The sequence below is a fragment of the Callithrix jacchus genome, chromosome 2, assembly GCF_049354715.1.
Source record: "Callithrix jacchus isolate 240 chromosome 2, calJac240_pri, whole genome shotgun sequence".
NCBI classification, from domain to species: Eukaryota; Metazoa; Chordata; class Mammalia; order Primates; family Cebidae; genus Callithrix; species Callithrix jacchus.
Window position 1 is genome coordinate 187,735,097 of NC_133503.1, and position 18,198 is coordinate 187,753,294.

The window sequence follows — 18,198 nt, forward strand, 5'->3', positions numbered from 1 at the left end:
TCCTCAGCCTCCCAAACTGCTGGGATTACAGGCGTCAGCCACCGAGCTCTGCAAAGTTTTTCATTTTCAAGCTGAACGTTCAGATGGTCATTGGGTGGCTAGTCTGAATGGAGATGTCCTGCCAATGTAATATAAACATGGGTTTTCAAAGATTCAGTCCAAAAAGTATGTATCTAAATTATCTCTTTAATCATGTGGTATATGAATTACATATTTATACAATATAGTTTTGATGCGTGGATTAAATAAAATATATTATTAAAATTAATTTCACCTTTTTTTACTTCTTTAATGTGGCTGCTAAAAAATACATGGTTCACATTTGTGTCTCATTCAGTATTTTATTGGACAGCACAATTTTAGAAATAAAGCAAGCTGTGTTTCTGCAGGTATTCGCCCTGAATTAAGGGTCAAATATAGGTGTGAAAACTTTCTGATGTGTTACATATCCATTGATGTGTAAAACAACTTGATTTAAGTCAACATTTATTATCTCCCTGGTCTGTGTGTCAGGATTCTGGGTGCCACTTAGGTGGGCCTGCGGGCTCAGGGTATCTCATAAGCTGAAATCAAGGTGTCACCTGAGGCTCCCATCACCTCAAGGCTTAATTGGGGAAGGGTGCACATCCAGCCACCCCAGATGGTTGTTGGCAGGATGCAAACTCCTCATAGGCTGTTGAAGCCAATTCCTCATGGGCTGTTGAACTGAGGAACTCTGTGCATTGTTCCTGTTGGCCTAAGGCTGCCCTGAGTTCCCTGCCATTAGGACCTTTTCATAAGGCAACTTGCAACATGGCAGGTGCATCATCAGAGCCAGCTGGTGACAGAGTCCAAGCAAGATGAAAGTCACAGTCTTGGCCAGGCGTGGTGGCTCACACCTGTAATCCCAGCACTTTGGGAGGCCGAGGAGGGCAGATCACAATGTCAAGAGTTCAAGAGCAGCCTGACCAACATGGTGAAACCCCGTCCCTACTAAAAATGCAAAAAAATTGGCCAGGTGTGGGGGCAGGCACCTGTAATCCCAGCTACTCAGGAGTCTGAGGCAAGAGAATCATTTGAACCCAGGAGGTGGAGGCTGTAGTGAGCCGAGATTGTGCCACTGCACTCCAGCCTGGATGACAGAGCGAGACTTCATCTCAAAAAAAAAAAAGGAAAGAACGAAAAGAAAGTCACAGTCTTCCACAATCTGAACTTGGAAATGACAGCTCATCATTTTTGCCATATTCTTCTCATTAGAAGCAAATCAGGAAGTCCACACTCTAAGTAAGGAGATTGCACAAGGGCATAAATTCCAGGAGACAGGGATTGTTGAGGGCCTATTCAGAAGCTGCCTGCCTAGAACCAAGGAGTGCATGAAGGACACACAAGATGGTTCATCCTGGCAGAGGAGGAGCAGTTCTTCCCTCATAACTGAGCTGGAGAGGCACATGCGGCAGAAGGTAGAAGTAGACTGTCGTAGTTGGTAGTAACAAGTCATAGGACCAAAGCTGATGACATATTTGCTTTATCTCCATGAAGAAGGAAGCAAGATTGCCTGCTGAAGGAAAGGATGTGTGTGGTTTGGGGGCAAGCAGAAAGTTTGGGGAAGACCACCTACTAGAGAAACACAGTCCAACTACCAGGCAATGCCAAGTGAAAGTTCAAAATTACCAAAAGTTAAAACCAGTCAGCTCGATTGTGTGATTTTCTCCACCAACTTTCAGCTGCCAGGGTACTAGCTCAGACAAAGTGGCAAAACAAATATGCCGGCTTTAGGGTAGGAAACATTTTTTATCCACATGTTAGTGCAGCCAAGAAACAGTAGTGTGAATTATACTGGTTTATATTTCTCTCCAGTTAATTCTTCCAACCCACCCTGCCCAGCAGGCCTCTTTCTACTGAGCAGCCAGAAAATTAAACAGCCTGGTGTGTGAGCTTTTGATACAGCTGTTTTGGACCTGGAGTGCATGCTAATAATCTGCCTTTATTCCTCTCTGTACCCTGTATAGTGGCTCAGTGGGCAAAACTCTGAAGGACTTCAAAGGAGATCTGTGACATGGAACAGACCCGGGGGTCCTGTCTGCACATTACAGCTAAATACTGATGATAACGGCCTCCAAAATATCGCTAGACCTTCTATGCTAAAACTGCTTTTTAAATCTAGCTAAGATTTATGATAGAAAACATACAATGCTTATGAAACAGGAGGCTCTAGTATACCTTTTAAGATACCCAGAGGTTGGATGGTTGGTTGATTGATTGGTTGGTTGGTTGGTTGGTTGGTTGGTTGGTTATTTGGTTGGTTGACTGGTTGGTTGGTTGATTGGTTGGTTGCTTGCTTGCTTGGTTGACTGACTGACTGGTTGGTTGGTTGGTTGGTTGGTTGGTTGGTTGGTTGGTTGGTTGGTTGCTTGGTTGCTTGGTTGACTGGTTGGTTGCTTGGTTGGTTGTTTGGTTGGTTGATTGGTTGCTCGGTTGGTTGGTTGGTTGGTTGGTTGCTTGCTTGCTTGCTTGCTTGCTTGCTTGCTTGCTTGCTTGCTTTCTCGCTCGGTTGGTTGACTGGTTGGTTGCTTGCTTGCTTGCTTGCTTGCTTGCTTGCTTGCTTGCTTGCTTGCTTGCTTGCTTGCTTGCTTGGTTGCACGGTTGGTTGACTGGTTGGTTGCTTGCTTGCTTGCTTGCTTGGTTGCTTGCTTGCTTGCTTGCTTGCTTGCTTGCTTGCTTGCTTGCTTGCTTGCTTGCTTGCTTGCTTGCTTGGTTGCTCAGTTGGTTGACTGGTTGGTTGCTTGGTTGGTTGTTTGGTTGGTTGATTGGTTGCTCGGTTGGTTGGTTGCTTGCTTGCTTGGTTGCTTGGTTGCTCGGTTCGTTGACTGGTTGGTTGGTTGGTTGGTTGGTTGGTTGGTTGGTTGGTTGGTTGGTTGGTTGGTTGGTTGCTCGGTTCGTTGACTGGTTGGTTGGTTGGTTGGTTGCTCGGTTCGTTGACTGGTTGGTTGGTTGGTTGGTTGGTTGGTTGGTTGGTTGGTTGGTTGGTTGGTTGCTCAGTTGGTTGACTGGTTGGTTGCTTGCTTGCTTGCATGGTTGACTGACTGGTTGCTTGGTTGGTTGGTTGGTTGGTTGCTCGGTTGGTTGACTGGTTGGTTGGTTAGTTGCTTGCTTGCTTGGTTGCTTGGTTGCTTGCTTGGTTAGGTTTAAAGTCACAGGAAAAACAAGCCACATAAAGACGCAAAAGCACATCCCTTCCCACCAAATGCACATGCTTGCTAGGAAGATCATTTCATCCTCATCTTGTTGAGACTGTACTGAAGACCCATCAGTCCCAGGCAAACCCAGATGGTTAACCATACTTATTTACCCATGATCCCTCACAGAAGCGGTCCAGGAGCAAAGTTGCAAAGAAGAGAATTCCTAAGTCTGATCTTTTAGCAATTTCTCCTGATTCTCTGCACAACACCATGGTTGTGCAGAGTCATGGTTCTTTCTTGGCATCTCTGGTCCCTTACGCAGAGCTGACAGTTTCCTAGAAAGAAACAATCTCTCATGTTATTACTGTTTTCATTTCAGAGTGAATCAAATTCATCAAAAAAGATTTACCAGATGCTTATTATTTGCAAAATACAGTGATAAATGTGGCTGGAGACATGAAAGTATTAAAAAATTATTCCTGTCCTCAAAAAACTAATTTAATAGTGAATATAACGCAAAAATCTGTAGGGTAAAAAAGCCTAAATAATAATAAAACTGACACAGAGGACAAGCATTTAAAACATCACACGTCAGAATATGATTAACTGCAAACATATCCCTGGAAAAAGAGTAGCTTTTAGACTCCGAAAATTCATTTTGTTTTTGTTTTGTTTTTTAACAAAATAAAGGTAGCTTTTGTAGTGACCTGCTACCATTGGTTGAACAAAGCAGAGGAAAGGAATAGTTGTCACTTCAGACAACTTTTTTTTTTTTTTTAGACAGAGTCTCACCCAGACTGAAGTACACTGGCACGATCTCAGCTCACTGCCACTCTGCCTCCTGGGCTCACGCAATTCTCTTGCCTCAGCCTCCTGAGTTGCTGGGATTACAGGCACATGCCACCACATCCAGCCAATTTTTGTATTTTTGGTAGAGACAAGGTTTCACCATGTCAGCCAGGGTGGTCTCAAACTTCTGACCTCAAGTGATCTACTCACCATGGCCTCCCAAAGTGCTGGGATTACAGGCATGAGCCACCATGCCCAGCTACTTCAGACAACTTTTTAAGTTTGAAAACTGTGAACATAGGCTTTCAACTGAGACACACTGGGTCCCAATGTCATCACTGTCACCAACTAGGAGTTGGGAAACTCACTAATGCATTTCTTTTCTCACCTGAAACACTGGGATAATCTATCCCTATCTTAAAGTTGATGAGAGAATTCCTTGAAGTAAGGTGCAAAATCAATTAGCACATTACCTAGTATACATTGGGTGCCCAATAAATAGTTTTTGTCATGATTTGTGTAAGTATTAACAGGAAAATGGCAAGTATCACTTCACCTTCCCTCCACATTTTAACAATTCCTTTAATCTGAAAAGTCTGGTGCAATTCAAATTGTATATTAAGTCACAAGTGCTGCTGCATTGCCTCTGTGGATTGAAAAGGTACAGAGGACTCTTGCACGTTCATGTCTGAATGCATTTTCATTCGGAATGTTTTACATTTTGAAATTGTCAAATTCAGGCCATGTGTAATGCAAAAATTAATATAGTTGGCAACGCACTTAAACTTATGCATACAGCCTTGTCTGACCTTTCTTCCTATCATATTAGTTATCTATTGCTACATAACACTCCAAATGCAGCAGCTTACACCAACACATATTCATTATCTCATAGCTTCTGTAAGTCAGGGATCTGGGAAGGGCTGAATTGCATCCGCCACTGCAGGGTCTCTCCATGGGCTGGGCTGCAGCCATCTTATGGCTCATCTGGGGGAAGAACTGCTTCCAAGCTTATGAGACTGTTTTCAGGATTCAGTTCCTCTCAGACAGTTGAACTTAGGCTCTCAGTTCCTTGCTGCTGTTGTTCCTTGTCATGTTGGCCTCTTCATCATGGCAGCTTGCTTCCTCAAAGTGTTCAAGCCAAGAAGGCAATAGAGAGGCCAGCAGCAAAACGGAAGTCACAGTCTTTTGTAAGCTAATCCTTGAAGCTTGAAAACTGTGGCATCCCTTCAGCTTAGCTGGAGTAAGTTGATTAGAAGCAGGTCACTAGGCTTAGCCCATGTTTAAGGGGAGAGAATGGCACAAGGCCATCAAACCAGGCAGTGGTGGTCATCGTGGGCCATCTGAGAAGCCTGTGTACCACAGCCCTCTCTTAGAAGATCTTGGTCATGACTTGTCTACAATAAAGATGAATAAAACAAATAACATTGGAAGACAAACCAATGCTACCAAACGCACAGGGTCACAGAACCTCCGGCGGCAGAGCCATATGTCTTCCTGCAGAGGCAGCTGCATCACTGATTTTTTTTTTTTCTTTTGAGACATAGTTTTACTCTGTCACCCAGGCTGGAGTGCAGTGAGTGGCACTATTTCAGCTCACTGCAAGCTCCGTCTCTCAGGTTCAAGTGATTCTCATGCCTCAGCCTCCTGAGTAGCTGGGATTACAGGCATGTGCCACCACACCTGACTAATTTTTGTATTTTTAGTAGAGACAGCATTTCACATCATCTTGGCCAGGCTGGTCTCAAACTCCTGACCTCAAGTGATCTGCTCGCCTCGGCCTCCCAAAGTGCTGGGATTACAGGCATGAGCCACCGCGCTGGCCTGATTTTTAGTATTCATTGCAACTAAATAATCTCAGCATGTCCTGCACTACAACCTATCTGCCGCTTTAAAATTGGAATACCATCTTGCATTAATCTGAGTACAGTTGAATTTGACTACATTGAACCGTAATAACTTGAGGAGGGCTGGAATGACTGTCAGAAGTATCCATGAGCAAAAACAAAAAGAAAAGACTGCTAAAGACTGTTGGAAACTAGCCCCAAATCACAGAAAGCAAATAAAATTAGGGTATGTTTTTGGCCACTGGATTTGACTTTTCTGGTCTCGGTTTCCTTTGGAAACATGAGTGCTACACCAGATAATCTTTCAGACTCCTTCCGTCTTGAGAGTGACCCCAAGGTTTTACAACCAACTGCTAGTGAAAAAGCTGCAGTGTGCTAAGGCGCCTTTTCTAAATCCAAAAGCCTTCCACCAAAGAAGGGACAGCCCCAGGAGTGACCATGAAGGGTGGCTGAAATGAATGGTTTTCACAAGCCACGTCTGCAAAGCAGAGCTTAATTTTCTCCCACTTTTTGCCACAGAGGAAGCTAGTGAAAATTATCAAAGCTTTCGAAAGGTTGAGGGAGCATCTGGTGACAACAGCGCCACATCAGACGCTGAGAAAGGCTTAAGTGGAAGAGGGAACAGAGAAAAAAAAAGCCTGTAGGTATTTCTAAGTGGAAAGTGGCTTTGAGCCAGGCATCCTCCGTCCTCTCAAAACACCTTGCAAAGTGGCATTAGCGCCTCATGGGTGCACAGTGAATACTCATTGGCTGAACAAAGAAAACTGGGTATTTGAAGGTTTTGGAGGATTTTTGTGTTTGTTTTTTTCTGTAAGCTTGATATGGTATCTGTTGTCTTTCAGGTACAAATTCACAGAAATCAAGGATGGAAGGTGCTTGTATGTCCTCTGACATACGACAAGGTCCAGTTGACTCACTAAACTGCAAAACGCCATGCATACCTGTAAAAGAAAGGAAGAAGTAGCTTCAGTAAGCAGCCTAGTGAAATGGGAATCAGAACAGAAGGACTAAGATGAACTGGAAATGCCATGTTATTGAGCTAAAATCTCTAGAATAGAGACAGTGGCATCAGTTGGAGTCCTTAACAGTTGAGGTTTCCTGGCTGAACTGACTTCCCCAAGAGCATGCTAAGATGGGTAATACCATGTCTGCCTGTGACTCTCCTTTTAATCAGGTTTCCGAGTGGGCTCAACCTCCATTCAGAATGATGGTAGTAACACAGCTAATGAAAGAATGTTTTCTGCAATCCCAGCACTTTGGGAGGCCAAGGTGGACGGATCACCTGAAGTCAGGAGTTTGAGACAAGCCTGACCTACACAGAGAAACCCCATCTCTACTAAAAATTGAAAATTAGCTGGGTGTGGTGGCCCGCACCTGTAGTCCCAGCTACACAGTAGGCTAAGGAAGGAGAACCGCTTGAACCTGAAAAGCGGAGGTTGCAGTGAGTTGAAATCATGCCATTGCATTCCAGCCTGGGCAGCAAGAGCAAAACTCCGTCTCAAAAAAAAAAAAGAAAGAAAGAAAGAAAATATTTTCACTGGGTTAGAAAGTCCTAAAAGCCGGGTTTTTTTTTTTTTTTTCTATTTTAAGCGTTCTGTATATAATATTCTAATCTCATATGAGATGATTTCAAAGTTTAGCTCTCAGTGGGAATCATGTTTCCATATTCCAGGGAAACTGGAGGGAGCCCCTTAGTTCTAACAGTAGTACCTACAACCCATCACCTACAGTGAGCTGATATTTTGGGCAAGTCTGCATTCTTTTATGAGCCACAAAACCATAAAGCAGGAACTAAGATGCAGAGACCCTGTAATAAATACATGCCTTCCACCAGCTCTTATATGTCTGGTTCATAAATTGCTCCATTTGACAGTGAACGGGGAAACTGGATGAGAAACGTGGCCTCAAGCACGTGATGTGTACATGGTCAAACAGTCGTGACCCACATGGCCGCATGACCAGATAAGACCTCATTCTCACTTTCTCTACAACAGATAAGCACCAGCAGGATGGAAATACACTCTTCTCTCCAATTTAATTATACTTATATTATTACTTTTCTTATATGCACATAAGCAGCAACAGCTAATATAAAGGGGAAATTGTAATACAATTTCCATGTTGTGTCTTTGTTGTCTACAAAACTATACAAAAATGTGTCTCACCCTTTAGTTGAGACCATTTAGAAGCCTGAGGGCAATTACACAGAGTGTACTGGAGTTACCCGCACAATCTCCTAATGGCAGCTTGGCCCAAAGCCAAGCTTTAAGCCAAACCTCAGGGAATTCCAATTTAAAAGTCAGCTACATTAGAGGTAGTGATTCAGTTTGGAGAAGATATCGCTTTTCGTGATTTATTACAGCCAGTGCTTTCAGTACATTTAAAAGATGGTCTAGCTTAGTCGCATTTTCAAAGGAGTGCTACTGCATAAAATGAGAAACATCTGAACTGGAAGCTATCAGAATGGAAAAGCTTGACTAGGGATTGAACTATGTGGAAAGCGTAATTCTTCTTAGAAATAGATCCCCAAACACACAAAAGAATCAGCAAAAATGAGCTATACTTTCAACACCCCAATATCTAACTCGTGATCATTTGGTAGAGAAGGGTCTGTTACTGTGAAGTATTTTTAAATGACCGCAAAGATATTAATTTCCTAGCTGCAGAGTAATCATCCAGTAACAAGAATAAACATATGATTTAAAATATTAGCCTTGCTCATGTTTATGATCTATGAGTAAGCTGTACTTTCAAAGAGAATTCCAAATCTCTCCTCTCTGCAACCCAAGAGAATCTGCACAAAGACTTGTGACCTTATGAATTTCACTGGTTTTCCCAAAGGATGCCTTTGATGTCTGCTCTCTCGACTGCACATACACCGGTGAGTCAGTAAATCTTTTCAAAATATTTCTGTTCTTTCATACTCAGTTCAGATGTGGGGGGGAAATGCAGAAGCGACAGTTGTATTTAGAACAAAGCAGCTTAGGGAAAATATGTTAGTCTTATAAAAGTAAGAGCTACACATGTATCTTTGTCAGAAGAAGGCAACATCATGAACTTCAAGGCCATTTCCCACTGGCGTCTTCATTTTCATGTTTTATTGCGTTCCACAGTGGTTTTGCAACCAGTTATATCAAGAGTTTCCAAGAAAAATGTAAACAAAGATTTTGCAGTGACTCCAGCTAGAACACATGGATATGACCGAGAACAAAAGATCTCTGCTTGCTTTGGTCAGTTCTGTAATAACTAAATAAGTAAAGCGGAAAACAAAATAACTTAAAAAAAATAAGAGCTCTCCACTGAGCTGTCTGGAGACAAAAGATTGTGCTACATTCCAAATCACCAAGGTCCTTCCAGCACACACATCAGGAAGTGAAATAGATCTGCCTCGAAGGAACTCGGCAGAGACGCTTCTACCTGCAGGAAAACAACTCCCTTTCCATAATAAGCCTATAAATCACATAGTTATTACCTTGTGCCTATATGTAATGAGAAACATCGTGAGGTATTATCCACATATTTTTTTCTGGGATCTGTGGCTCCAAAGACCTTTCTCCAGCTCAGGCCACTTCCACTGCCTCAAGAAAGGAATAACTCAAGATGATCAGCTCCACTCATATATTCACCATTTTTTTAACAAACATTTATTGAGCCCCATCTATGTGCAAAACACTGTCCTAAGTGCTGAAAATAAAGCAGTGAACAAATTAGACCCAGTCCTTATCTTTAGTGACTTTTGTATTCTAGTAGGGAAAAGAAAATGAACAAATAACTAGAAAATTAAAAATGTTTTAAAGTACCAGTTGATGAAAATGCTGTGGAGAACAAGCAGACAAGATCATGGGACCAGGTGCAGTGGCCTGTAATCCCAGCACTTTGGGACGCCCAGGTCAGGAGTTCAAGACCAGTCTGGCCAACATGGAGGAATCCCTGTCTCTACTGAAAGTATAAAAATTAGCCAGGCATGGTGATGGATGCCTGTAATCCCAGCTACTGGAGAGGCTGAGGCAGGAGAATCACTTGAACCCAGGAGGCAGAGGTTGCAATGAGCCAAGATCACACCACTGCACTCTAGCCTGGATGACAGAGCAAGAGTCCATCTCAAAAAATAAAAATTAAAAAAAAGAAAGATAATGGGATAAAGGAGGCAGAGGGACAGGAGGCAGGCTGCTACCCTCAGCTTTTGAGTTTAAAAAGTCTAGGTGGGTCCCAGCCTAAAAACACAGGGAAGTAATTCTCATATCAGGCAGAGGTTCGTTTTTCTGTCCTGAATATGAAATGAAGTTCACTTCAGTGAGTAAAAAGAGGGGAAAGAAAGAATCAGAGGAGATGAGGAGGATTCAGAGCTGATGGGTGCCTAAGAAGAAGTCCTAAGCCCCAACCTCTCTTCCTTCCAATCCCAAAAGAGCACTGATAGGCTTGCAACCTACAACCTCTTCCTGGAAGAGCCCATGCAGGTCCTGGGAAAGCCATAAGATCCCAATACCCCAGGCATGGTGGCTCACACCTGCAATCCCAGCACTTTGGGAGGCTGAGGCAGGTGGATCACCTGAGGTTGGGAGTTTGAGACCAGCCTGACTAGTATAGTGAGACCTTGTCTCTACAAAAATCCAAAACTCTTAGCCGGGCGTAATGATGTGTGCCTATATCCCAGCTACTAAGGAGGCTGAGGCAGGAGAATAGCTTGAACTTGGGAGGTGGAGGTTGCAGTGATCCAAGATCAGGCCACTGCACTCCAGCCTTGGCAACAGAGCAAAACTCCATCTCAAAACAAAAAAGAAATTCCCAATGTTAGTGAGCGAGGAGCACAATAGGGTGCACAGACAGGAGGTCGATCTCGCTGCCCTGCGGGAGGCAGCGGGTATTTTTCTGGAAGTCAATGCCTGGCAGGCATCTACTGTTAGAGCCAGGGGAACCCTGAGCACTATCTGAATGAAGCAAGGACCAACAGGCAGGCAGAAATGAGTTGATGACAGAGACAGCCAGACCCTCTCCCATTCCCACAAGGCAGAGGCACCAGGTAAAGCTCCTTGGAAATGAGGCTGGACCCCATTAAAAATGAGGAGGGTGGGTAGGGACTAAATTAACTTAGATAAAGGTTTTGCTGCCTGGTAGAATGAAGGTTTATAATAGGAATTAAATTCCATTATTGAAAGATAAATTATGTTACATTTCCCGCACTCAGGAATCTGTGGCTTTTGATTTGTACTCACGAGGTCTTGTTGGGGGAGGCAGAGGAAGGGAGGGAAGGAAGAGAAAGAGAGAGCGTGTTCAGATTTATTTGCAAAGCCCGAAACTATAAAAGAAGGGTGGAAGGAGAAGAGCTACTGAGGGAGACTTTCAGGAAGTCTGTTCCTGGGGGTAAAAGAGCTTCATTCCTACAAAAAGCCATATCCAAGTTGGAGCTCACACACTTGGCTTCCTTCCTTCAGGGAGCTGGGAGTTGGGGTTACCCCACATTTCATAGCTGCAAGCTGATTGGGTAGCCCATTACAAAATTAAACCAAACTCAACCTACCCCTCGCCTGAAATGCCTATGGTTCAAAGAAGTAAGATCCATGAGAGTTCTCCAAAAGTGGATTATTCTGATCAGAATGAATATGATCTGCATTGTATGGTTTTTAGACACGATGATAGGCCCCCAGTATAGCAAATATCGGAAAGAATGAAGTATAGGAGACAGAAGAGAACAAACAATAACAGGGTGAGAAACAGTGAGTCTAACACAGCTGATTCAAAGTGCTTATTAGATGTTTGTGCTCTCAACCAAAAATAACATCAGGTGCACACTGTTTTTAATTAAAGAAAAAACTCAAATAAAGATTTTTAAGCCAAGACCTGGGAAACAGTTTTTGTTTATGAGTCCGAGAGTGATGAGGAAGCTTTGCTGTTAATTACGTTAATTTTGGTGCTAACTTTCTGTTGTGAATCCTTGGCATAGAGCGTGGTTCAGAAGAAAGGGGTAAATGAGGTAAAGAAAACAGGACGAGGGCATTGCAAGGTCATGTGTAAGAGGCTAAACGGTGGTAGGAAATATTCGGGGCATAGTCTGACAGGCATTGCAAATATTAGACAATTTAGACAGCAGTGCAGTTTGATTCCTGCCATCATCCATTGTTCAAGTACATGAATAAACTCTCAGAGACACAAGATGCTAGCTTGGGACCCGCCTATGGTCCTATCGGCCGCCTCTTCCTACATCACAACACAAATTCACAGAGAGTGACTCCTGAGGTTCCTCACGTTCTCGCATTTAAACAGACTGATGCAGAGCTCTGAGGACCGCAGAAGACTTTGGGTTGACTCACGGTGGATAATAAGCCCCAGACACAAACTAGACTCTGCATTTTCTTCTTCCTGTCATAACAAAAAGAAGAGGAGGCAAAGAGTGAAATTGTCTAAATCCTGAGAGAATCAACTTCTAGAAAAATGGTTAGAGATCAGCAGTTTGGCAGGGAGGAGGAATTGCAAATCAGCAGGATTCTGTCTCACAAGCAAAATTAAATACAAATTCATTGTCAAGGAGTAAGCCCAACATTTGACTCACATAGACACAGTCACAGTCAAGAGACAGCCAGACCCTGGGCACCATCTCACAATCTTTTAACAGACCTTAGTTAAAGATTCCTCTCCCATTCTAAAGGAGGCAGTTCCAAACCTTTGCAAGCTTCACACTGACTACTCAACTTCTGCTTCATTCGCCCTCAAACAAAAGAAAGAAGAATGGCTTCTTCCTTCAGCAAGAATATTGAGGCTATTTGCCTTGGATTAGCTAAACAAAACTCCACCCTGCCATCACCATCAAACTTAGTACCATCCACATTCATTCTCACTTCCTTTCCACCAGGGACAGAGAAAAAGGTGGGCCTGTCTCTTCACGTTCTTCAACGCAAGCTGCATTTCCCAGGGGTGCATCCCTGTGGCTCTGTTCCCCTCCACGGCTTTGGGCCATCAGTGCTCCCTGTCTCATCTGTATCTTCCATAGATTCCTCTTTACCAGCTCTTGTCCTTCAGCATTTAAAAGTGTCCACATTCCCCCATTGTGATAGGACTGAAGATTGATGAGAATAATTTTAAACGTACCCATAAACTAAAAACAGAGAACACACTGGATGGAAAAAAAAAATGCCTATTATATAATGCCTCCAATAGCAACTTAGAACATTGTTAGCCAGAGGTTTAGACCTTCAAACTCTTGATTACCTAACTCATTTTTTAAGTTGATATCTAAAATATTTCAATGTTGTTTTAAATGGTTGCAGTTGCAAAGGATATAATTTCCGGCACATATCTAAATTGTAATATTTTAAAACAAGACTGTTATTTGAAATATTAAAGCAATTTGAGCTCTATCATCATCCATTTTTAAAATATATTAATAAAGGCTGGGCATGGTGGCTCATGCCCATAATCCTAGCGGTTTGGGAGGTCAAGGGAGGAGGATTGCTTTAGGCCAGGGGTTTGAGAGAGCCTCAATGACCCATCTCTACAAAGAAAAATAAAACAGCCAGGTGTGGTGGTGCATGTCTGTAGTCCTACTTATCTGAGAGGCTGAGGCGGGAAAATCACTTAAGCCCAGGAGCTCAAGAGTATAGTAAACTGTTATCACACCACTGCATACCAGCTTGGGTGACAAAGTAAGACCTGTCTCAAAAAAGAATACATATATATATATGTATTAGCTCTTTTGTAAAAATAATAAATTTTACATTATTTCTTTTCTCCTTGAAATCATACTTTTATTTCATTTTCCCAGATAATTTATCATAATGTAATATATTTTTATGTTTGAATGTCTTCCATTGATCATTCTAAGTGATCAAACACAGGTAGATCATTTTAAGTTTATCTAATGTTTAAGTCATTGTGCTCATATCATTTTAAGTGTTACCATTTGGAGGGCTGGAGTTTCAGGAATCAATTGCATTATTAGTGCAAAGTTGATCCAGGCCAGGTGTGGTGGCTCACGCCTGTAATCCCACCACTTTGGCAGGCCAAGGTGGGCAGATGACTTGAGCTCAGGAGTTTGAGACCAGCCTGGCCAATATGGTGAAACTCATCTCTACAAAAGACAAAAATCAGCTGGGCATGGTGGCCTGTAATCCCAGCTACTTGGGAGGCTGAGGCACGAGAATTGCTTGAGCCTGGGAGGCGGAAGTTGCAGTGAGCTGAGATTGTGCCACTGCACTTCAGCCTGGGCAACACTGTGAGACTCTGTCTCAAAAAAAATAAAATTTAAATTTTAAAAAAAATGACCCAAACAACATAAATACATACATGTTGGTACTTAACAAGCAATAAAATGCAAAAAAAAATTGGAAATACATTTCTTAATGAAATAGACAGGCAAGGTGTGGGTGCATGGATTTTAAAAACTTATCTGATACCAATGTAGTGTTTTGAATTGTCCATGAAGTTCATTTTGAATGTCCTGAAGATCATTCATCACAAATAAGGCCACATAATAAAACTGACATAGAGGAGTGTCCTGCTGTCTTTTATAAAGTGGCAAAAATAATATTTTGCAAGGAGAGGTGGGAAGGAAAAGGACTGTGCACTGTCATGGACACCTTCTGAGGCAAATCATTTTCCAGGAAAGAGCACATGTGGAAACTGAGTATCTAGAACTTGAAGCCATTAACATTCTCCAGGGCTCCACCTAAAACGTGGAAAAAGTGCACTGGCTGCACGAGGTATGCACGCCCGGCTTGAGTATCACTAGGTGAGTTTATTGCTCAGCCACCCACAACTGGCCCCTCCTTTGTTTATTTCCTTTGTGTTTCCTTCTTTATGCACTATCAAAATAAGAAAGAATCTACAGCTAAAGTACGAATGTGTTCTTCCCAGTGGTGGAAATAGAGGAAATTATACTGGTCAGGCCATATAACATTTGGTATGACATTTTCCTTGTATTCACCCCACAGCTTGAGGCCTTAAGAGTAATATTTAAAAGGTCACATCTTGAGTTCATTCACGGGCATGCCCCATGCCAGTGTTGCTGGGGGCATAACTGCATATAAGTATATTCTGCTGTCAAAGGCCATCTACCAGATGTAGGGGATCGTGCTGCAGGGCAGGTGGCCAGTAAAAGCATCATTGGAAATCACTGTCACTTTGCTTTTAATTACAGGGAACAACTTCGGAGATCTGACTACTCACAGTGCAATGAGTAATGGAAGGCTATGGAGTGGCAAGAATTGCAAAGAAGGCCGGGCACAGTGGCTCATGCCTAGAATCCGAACACTTTGGGAAGCCAAAGCAGGACGATCTCTTGAGCTCAGGAGTTCAAGAGTCCGAGACCAGCCTAAGCAACATAGTAAGACCTTGCCTCTACTAAAAATTGAAAAAATTAGCTGAGTGTGATGGTGTACACCTGTAGTCCTCCAGCTACCTGGGAAGCTAAAGTGGGAGGTTCACTTGAGCTCAGGAATTGGAGGCTGCAGTGAGCTGTGATTGTACCACTGCACTCCAGCCTGGGCAACAGAGCAAGACCCTGTCCAAAAAAAAGAAAAGTCTGGGCACAGTGGCTCATGCCTGTACTCTCAGCACTTTGGAAGACCGAGGCAGGTGGATCACTGAGCACAGGAGTTCAAGACCAGCCTAAGCAACATGGTGAAACCCCTGTCTTTACTAAAAATACAAAAAAATTAGTGGGGCATGGTGACACATGCCTGTAATCTCAGCTACTGGGGAGGTTGAGACATGGGAATCTCTTGAAACTGGGAGGCAGAGATTGCAGTGAGCCAGGATCGCACCACTGCACTCCAGCCTAGGGAACAAGAGCAAGACTGTCTCAAAAAAAAAAAAAAGAAAGAAAGAAACAATAAAAGAACCATTTAGAAACCTTCATAAAATGCAGACTGCTGGGCCCAGCCCAATACCAATTGAAACACAAAGAAGGGTGAGGAGAAACACTTTTAACAAGTGATCCTGGCTTTCGGGGACCAATGACTTAGGAATCAAGCTTAGAAAAGAAAATGTGAACCTGTAAGGTTTCTAGGTCAGGAGTCCTGAACATTTTTATTGTACAGTTTTATTTCTTTTTATATTCCATCCATGTTATTTGTGTTAGCATCATAACATCGGCCAGGCGCAGTGGCTCACGCTTGTCATCCCAGCACATCGGAGAGGCGGAGGTGGGCAGATCACCTGACGGGAGTTCGAGACCAGCCTAAACAACATGGTGAAACCCCATCTCTACTAAAATACGAAAAATCAGCTGGGCATGGTGGCACATGCCTGTAATCCCAGCTACTCAGGAGGCTAAGGGAGGATCGCTTGAACCCGGGGAGGCAGAGGTTGCAGTGAACCGAGATCGCACCACTGCACTTCAGCCTGGGCTACAGTGTGAGGCTCCCTCTCAAAATAAGTAAGTAAACAAATAAATAAAACAAAGAAGAACTAGTGGGCTGAAATCCTGATCTTTATGGGTCAAGCTGATTCTTTTCCGTATATTAAATTTTTTTTCCTTCTATGTTTTTCCCTTTCCTTTCCAAATCTCCGAGCATCTTGCCTCATCCCACCCCATTTTAAAGCGAGTTCAGCTTGCACAAACGCAAAGCTCAGAGCTTTTGGTTTCCTAAAGCCCTATTTCAAAAATGAAGCAAAGGTCCTTTAGAATTTACATGGAAGGCTGTGTAAAATGAGAGAGACAAAAATCGCCGGCAGAAACATCCCCGAAGAAGCAATTTCTCCCTCAAAGACCAGAAAGTAATTCTTCCAGGTCAGGGGAATGGGGAGACATACAGAGAAAACAAGAGGCTTGGGGGTTCCTTGTGAAAGAACTGGACCTGGAGAGGCCATGCAGGAGAGGTGCAAGGGACTTTGAGCCCCCAAAGCCTCAGGAGAGCAGAGGACCCAAGTCTTGCAGCGCCTGCAGTCGTCACGCCCATGAGCCCCGCCTGTGTCCAGAAACGGTGCTATTTGACCCCTCAACCTGCAAGGACTTTGCTTCCCCAGCAGCCAGTTCACCTCTGGATACCCCTCCCTGCTGCAAATGTTGCTCCTGTCCTGTCTATTAAGATCAAGAGAACGGAGCCCATACCTGAGATCCGCATATGGGTAAGGAAAGTGCTGAACCGAAGGAGCTCCAAGACCTGGAACTGAGATCAAGGCTGGCAACATGGCGGGATTTTGCACCCCACCCCCAACGCCTTCCACCCCGCGCGCGCACACACTCACACACACACACACACACACACTCACACACGGTTTTCATTCTTTCTTTCATTTTATGGTGCGCATGGAATTACCAGTCAATTTGACATTTCTAAATATATTAACTAGTGTTTCCAATTCTTCTCCTGCTTCCAAGTTTGTTCTCACAATCTCCCAGAAAATGCTGGGGGAATAAAATATGTTGTAAATTAATCTAAACGATCTTTGAAACCTATGTCATATGTCTTTCCCACTGAATAAGCTAAACCAACCCGTGCAATTTGGTGACACTAGGGCAAGAAAACCAGGAATTACCCACACTTTCTTTTTCCAAATTCCCCACATCCAAATCTATGAATTCTACTGCAAGTACAGTGGCATATTAAAAAATATACACTTGGCTTTTGTTCCTGTTCTTGGCACAGACCTCCTAAAACCCTTGCAATTCCCTGAGTGATAGCAGTGTCTTTGTTATTCATAATGAGCCCTTTTCAATTATACCTGGGATTATGTGAATGGGGTGGCTCTTGGCAGGGCCCCTGGATTGCTTCAGGATGGGGGCTGGGCTGGTTGCCGGAGGAACCAAGCATGTGATTAGAGGGCAGAAATTTTCACCACCACCCCCCAACCTCCGGGGATAGGAATAGGGCTAGAGAATCATTTCAATCATCAATGGCAATAATTTAATCAATTTCACCTGCATAATGAAACTTCAATGACAATCCTGAGAGAAAGAGGCTGAGGATGTGTCTGAGCTGGTGAACCTGTTGAGGACAGAGGCTCCTGTGTGATGGACCATCCCACACTCCGCCCTCTGTGCTCTTCATTCGACTCATTTGTCTTTTTCATCATGAACTGCAACAGGAAGACGAGCACTTGCCTGCATTCTGTGTGTCATTCTAGCAAATTCTCAGACCTGAGCAGGGAGAGGTCATGGGAACCCCTACATTTGTAGTAGCCCAGGCAGAAGTGCGGATGGCCTGGAGACTAAATTTATGGCTGATGTCTGAAACAGGGGCAGTCTTGTGGGACTGAACCCTCAACCTGCGGGCTCTGTGCTCACCCTGAAGTTAGTATCAGAATTGAATTGACTTTTTGAACACCCAGTTGGTGTTGGAGAAATGGAGAATTGGTGGTAGCGAAAAATTACACAGGTACATATCCCAATTCGGACACTACTTTCTGTCTCCACTGCTACCCTTTTCGTCCCAATCCATCATCATCTCTTTCCTGGACTGCCATGCATA

The 18,198-nt window shown here is 43.4% G+C and overlaps 1 protein-coding gene across 2 annotated transcripts in view; it reads right to left on the reverse strand.

The window, feature by feature from the left end:
• Nucleotides 1-321: 321 nt before the first annotated feature.
• LOC118151589 (uncharacterized) overlaps nucleotides 322-18,198 on the reverse strand; it is a 61,028-nt gene continuing 43,151 nt past the window's right edge. For both annotated transcript variants that reach the window (XM_054252319.2, XM_078365927.1), the window contains exon 2: nucleotides 322-3,493. In XM_054252319.2, the coding sequence (XP_054108294.2) occupies nucleotides 2,203-3,318 (1,116 nt within the window). In that variant the 5' untranslated portion in view covers nucleotides 3,319-3,493 and the 3' untranslated portion in view covers nucleotides 322-2,202. The remainder of the gene's footprint in view (nucleotides 3,494-18,198) is intronic.